The 6,000-nt window shown below is 39.0% G+C and overlaps 1 protein-coding gene across 2 annotated transcripts in view; it reads left to right on the forward strand.

Moving 5' to 3' along the window:
- The window catches only part of Tmtc2 (transmembrane O-mannosyltransferase targeting cadherins 2), a 389,511-nt gene extending 384,204 nt beyond the window's left edge, over positions 1-5,307 (forward strand). Inside the window, exon 11 of one of the 2 annotated variants that reach the window (XM_085683198.2) lies at positions 2,705-2,845. Coding sequence is in view for 1 of the 2 variants with exons in the window: in XM_048418567.3 (XP_048274524.3) it covers positions 2,705-2,884 (180 nt within the window). In the remaining variant the exon portion in view is untranslated. Of the gene's footprint in view, positions 1-2,704 lie in introns of both variants that reach the window. The other variant, XM_048418567.3, reaches the window with a different exon arrangement.
- The last annotated feature ends 693 nt before the right edge of the window (positions 5,308-6,000 follow it).

Genomic DNA, 6,000 nt, shown 5'->3' on the forward strand with positions numbered 1-6,000 from the left:
TAGAGGAACAACCTCAAAAAGACTAGGAAGCTAATACAGGCGCAAGCAGTCAGGAAACCCTGGTGTTTGTTGTTCAGGGGCACTCAGAAGGAAATTTTGGTTTGCAGTTTTGAAGGGATAAGGCAAAGTGGGGAAAGAAGGAACAAAGGGCGTTATTATCTAATTCTCATATCGTCTCGTTAGTAACGAGATAAAGCAAATTCTTTTGTCATCACACATGGACAAGGATTGAGGTCCAAAGACCACACCCAGCTTGTCTAGATTTGCATTTCTGTGTGGCAGAGCTGGCGTGGGAACTAGGGCTATCTGACTGCATAGCCCCTGAGTGTTTTGTGTACTTTCCCACTATTGCAATTTGAGACATACACACTACAGGTAAAGACACGTTGGTGACACTTAATTGAGGAAGTAGGGACTATCTTCAGGCCAGTTCCCGGGCTTCTTCTACTTCTGGTTAATAAAGAATGACCTCCAACAGTGAGTCCACGGCCCTATTTTAACATCTCTAGTATTTGGTACTGTGAATACATGCATACTAAAGTTTAGCGGCTGTTTGTTGATAGTCATGCCAAGCACTGTGAGGAGATACAGTTCAGAAATGTGTTCAGGCATCGAGGGGCTTGAGATTATAATGTTGCTGTGATAGCAGCATTCCATTAGAAGATGCAGTAGATGGTGTTATTTTGGTTTCCAGTGTAGAGATTTGCGCTGCCATGTAATTTAGTGCTGGGTGTTCTTGAATTGGCTTTAAAATTAGAAACTGACCATCTGTATTTTTCTTCATAAGCATGAAGTCATCCTCGCCAAAAGGTTGGTGACAGTCAAGCAAAGCTTATATTTGTGATATTATTTTTGGAAAGAAAAAAAGAATGTAGGAAAGCTTGAAAATAATGGCTAGCAGGTGAGAGTCTGGAGAATTTGATGTGTATACAGAGACAGTCTCTAGCCAATGAAGTCCAAATTATGAAAATTACCAACAGCATTTAATAGACTAGGGAAAGCAAGCATGACATTTTCAGAGTATGTACTTTGTGACTGTGTCCTGCCATGTGTATCTGTTTCCTATTTTCATGTATTTCTAGCAACATTCAAAAAACTGGGCACAGGGCATTAGGCTGCTTCACGAAGGTCATAATGGTTAAGCAAGAACTCAAACCCAGATCTCCTCGATTTGAAATCTGATCATGGTTTCCCCCCCTTTGTTTGCGCTGAGCTATTCCACTCTCCCCAGCGTTGATTTGGTTCAGAAATATTTGTTTTTACAGTAAACAGTAGGGTCAGATGATTTCAACTGAAAAATGCATGCATTGTAAAAATACTAAATCATAAAATGATTGGAAATTATCTTTGGCTTTTGCACAGAGCGAAGGACAATTAATGCTTGACACTATCTTCAAAATGAAAGCACAGTCGTAGCACATAAACATTGTTTATCTGATATTTGAATTATGCATTTATGTGGCTGCCAAAAAGTTTGCTTTCAATTAAAAAGAACCTCCTAAGGATCAGATGCAAACAGGGCAACAGCCCCTATCTTTGAAGATAGCAAGCAAAATATTTTTCTCATTACGATATACTTTAATAAACAAATATCTGAGAATTTGGAGACAAAACTCTTTGCAATAAACTATGGCTACCATAATCTTTATTTTAAAAAAAATTGTTACCAATTTTATATGATAGTTTTATATTTCACTTGCCATGGTATAAGCATTACTTAAGAAGTTTTTTTGTTTTGCTTTTTCTTCTTTAAGTACTTTTCAACAAGTAATATAAAATGAATTGTTTTTAAACGTTACATTTTCCTATACCATCTTTTAAATCTCGTTTTGGTGTTGTCTACTTTGATATATTTATATAAACATTCACCATTAGAAAAATCTAACAATTTATAATTTTTATTTGTAAATGTAAGGACTTGTCTTGGGAAATATTTTAGTCTAGGTTTGGGAAAGATGTTAAGTTTAAATTTAAATGTTTTTTCAGGGCTTCCACTCTGAAAATATCATCAATAAATCTCATAGCTTAATGTTTATACACAGAAAGCCTAGATTATAGCCAAGAAGAGACAAGACAGCAAGGACATATATATTCCCTTTTCCCTCTAGTTCTTGTGTCTCATCTTTGAGGTATATTTTTAGTTGGTTTGCTTTGCTTCTGCTTCGAACTTGAACCTAGAGTTTCAAGCTTGCCAGGTAAGCACCCTGTCACTAAGCTGTATTTGAGGATTTTTCAGAAGATCAATTCTATCTGAAATTGTATTCATTTAAATTTGTTTTTAAACAGAGCCTTATGTAGCCCATGCTACCCTACAACTCTCACAATGTAGCCCAGGATGTCCTTCAGCTCCTGATAGATAGACCTAGAGCGATGTACCCCCATGACCTGATAAAGTTGAAAGTCTTTTTGTTTTTTTCCAAAAATCAGTCTGACTGATTGTAGTCTTTTTAATGTTACCTATGCTTTGCCATTAAAGAAGGGAAAAAAAGATGCATTTCCTTATTGCCCTACTTAAAGTACAAAGGACATGGCAGCTTTTTTGAAGATGTGTATTCTTCCTGTCTCTGTGTAAGTTGATACATTGCTTCCATCGGCTGCCTCTAGGCATGGGAATCCTCTGCATGAGAGGATGAGGACTTTTGTCTTCCCTGAAGGAGATCTAGAAATGGCCTCTCTATAGTTCACCTCCTCTCTCTTGTTACAGTATCCCGCTGCTCTCATGAACCTGGGAGCCATACTCCATCTCAACGGCCGGCTCCAGAAGGCTGAGGCCAACTACTTGCGGGCTCTGCAACTCAAGCCAGATGATGTCATCACTCAGTCCAATCTCCGCAAGCTGTGGAACATCATGGAGAAGCAAGGTTTGAAGACCTCCAAGACCTGACACACGAGGACTCATCGTCTATGCTTGTTAAAGCTGGCTTCATTAACAGACAGAACTTCCCAGCAGTGCTGCGATAAAGGTTCACCTTGGACTTTAAGTCCAGGACCGAGGTTGTCTTGGTGACTGCCGCTGCTGGGTGAATCCACTTTGCGATGGGCACCGCCCCTTAACACCAAAAAGGGAAACATTGAAACCTCCTGGAGGGTGGAATTGTTACCCGTAGGAAGACTGTAAACCAGAGCACTTAACAGGATCTTTGGCATTTGCAGAAGGGAGGGGGGGAATCTTCATTGCAGACATTGTTCACTTTTGAAAGAGAATTTTGAAATATATTGTTCCTTCAACACTGTGAGAGGAAGGTCAGGGAGCCCATTCAGCCACAGTGGACTCTTATGGTTAAGTGTGAACAGGGAATGATTAAAGCGTGGTGTGAATCCCAGTGGGCCACCAGTTGACCTTACGCTGCTGGCTTCCCTCTCTGGGACAGCCTGCTTCTTGATTTCTGAAGCTTATGAAACTTTGATTTTAATATTGTGTCAGTGTCTGTCTGAACCCCCAGCTGTTTCTTGACGCATACACCTAAACGATTTATGGTTTGAATGCCCTAGGCTTCCCAAGTGTTGAGCATCATTTGTTTGCCATGTCTCGAAAGGAACATTCTGATACGCTAACTCATAGAAGTGATATGAGAGGACCTAGGGAGACCTAGGGTGTGTGTCCCAAGTCATTTTCATTTTTATATCGTCAGTATTTTCTCAGTAACTTTTCATCAGATCTCATTGTGTTAATTCTTTTGAAATTACCTTTTATGCTGTCTATATACACATACTCACTGAGGCTGAAACAAAGGGACGCTATGAGTGTTCCGGTCCCGGTCCCCGATGGTGACTATAGAGGGCAAAGTCCTTGGTGCTTCTTAGACAATGGTTGTCATAATGAGTCAATGAAGGGTGAGTACTTAAGGATTATTGTCAGTGATTTTGTGTTTTTGAAAGAGCTGGTGTAAAATGCCCATCGATTCCGAACATATGCCTAAACAGCGGTGCAGATACATCCTGGATGATTATCTTATTTTGCTCTTCCTGAAAGATGTCAAAAATAAATTATTTTAAGATGCGATAAAGTAAGCATCAGCCTGCATAGATCTGTGACTTCTGCCAAATGCTTTTCTTATTTTCCAATAGAAAACTGAGTATTTTATTTCCTTACCTAATGTTAGGTATTTCAGTGATCATTTTATAATAAGACTACAAAATGAAACAGAAAAATAAATTTCTTTAACATTTAAAATTTGCTACAGAAAATTAAATTCCTGGAATACCAGTCCATTAGCAACTTCTTTGTAGAGAAATTAACTATTATATATCCTACATATTTATTTATTTATTATCCAACCCTATCAAAGTAACGAAAAAAGAAAACAGATTTGTTAAGCCAGTTGTTTGCAGCTAAAAATTAGGTTTTCTTCACTTTCCCTTTCATACTTCATGTATATATACACATATGATCAGATTCTACTAAAGGGAAGCTGGACATGCAGAAATACTATATTTTCCCCGTTATTATAGGTTGTGTCATGTATCTATATACAGTGGCTAAAGAATCTGAAGTAGCGGTCCTATGACCTTAGCCTCATTGTGAGGAGGATAAATGTAGTGAGAATGTTTGATGAGATTAATGAGAAGGCCCTCCTACCATGTGTAAATTATTTTGTAAACATTTCACTCAAGGGCCAGAAATTAAATTATAACTAAATCACTGTGGTGTCCGAATAATATTTAACATTAACAGCAGCAAACCTTGGGGTCAACCAAAATAGTGGGTTGAGGTATATGTCTCATTTTCTAATGCATTGGCAATTAGGACAAAAGGAAGAAAAAGGAATTTAATATAAGGCTATAAAGAAGAATTCAGTGTCTAACATTTTTTATTTATTTAAATAGATGCCGTGCTATTCTAGTTTTTTCTATTTTATGTCTTTATCGTTACTGTTTCTTTTTCTCCAACACTTGGTTCCTTTAGGTTCACCGAATGCACAGTAGCCAGACTCCACATGACTCAGTTGCCCAGTGTTGTTAACAGTTGGGCCTGTGTCATCAAATGCATGACTCTTTAATACCTACACATCCCTGACACTTTTCACTCCAGGGCTGGACTTAGTAGCTGACCAACTCGGGGAGGGGAGGGATGGGTTCTTAGAACATGATCGAAACGTCTCTGCTCAGGGATTTATGGTGGATCATTGCAGACAGTGCTAAAAGTGTAGAGCACAAGACAAGTTTACTAAATTAAAATTTTATTTTTTGAAAAACTGTTATTTGTATAAATTATCAAGATTTGTAGGCTTTCCTTTTGTAGAAATAATTGTTTTATGTGCCAGAGAATTTCAATTTTGTTTTGAACAATAAAGCCTTGTTAACAAATACGTTGTGTATCGCTTCTTTAGGATACTTCTATAGTAACAGCACTTAAACTCTTGACAGCCATTGTGTTTTGTTTTGTGTGAGACAAGGTCTCACGGCACAGGCTTCCCAAGGTTGATCTTAAACTTGCAGCAATTCTGTTCCCTCTACATCCCATGTGGCTTGCACCACCCTGCTTATCTTATTTGATAAGCTTGCACCACCCTGCTTATTTGAGGATTTATCTATATTTTATTTTGTGTGTATGTGAGGGGCATTATGTGCATGTAAATGCAGGTGCCCTTGGTCTACAGTTGTCCTATCAGCTAGAGCTGTACTTAGAGGCACCACGCACAAGTTCTGGGACCCAATCTCAGGTCCTATGAAAAAACAGTAGCGTCCTAGTTACCCTTCTGGTATTCTGATAAGACATTCTGACTAAGGCAACTTGACGAACAGAGTGTTTGACTTCCGGTTCCATGGGGATAAATGTAATGGTGGTCAACCATGTGAATGACAACAGGAAGTAGGCGTAATGGCAAGAAGGAGAGTCGTAAGTGTTTGCCGCGCGCACCGCGCCCCCCATCTGCGTTCTAGGCTCTAGAATCCAGTTCGTGAACTTCGAGCAAGGGGCTGGGAGTTGAGGTAACACACACAGAGACAGACGGACACATGGACCTCCAATCACTGGTACAAAGGCCCTCTTTAAGAGCA

The sequence above is a fragment of the Myodes glareolus genome, chromosome 26, assembly GCF_982192425.1.
Source record: "Myodes glareolus chromosome 26, mMyoGla1.1, whole genome shotgun sequence".
Lineage (NCBI taxonomy): Eukaryota > Metazoa > Chordata > Mammalia > Rodentia > Cricetidae > Myodes > Myodes glareolus.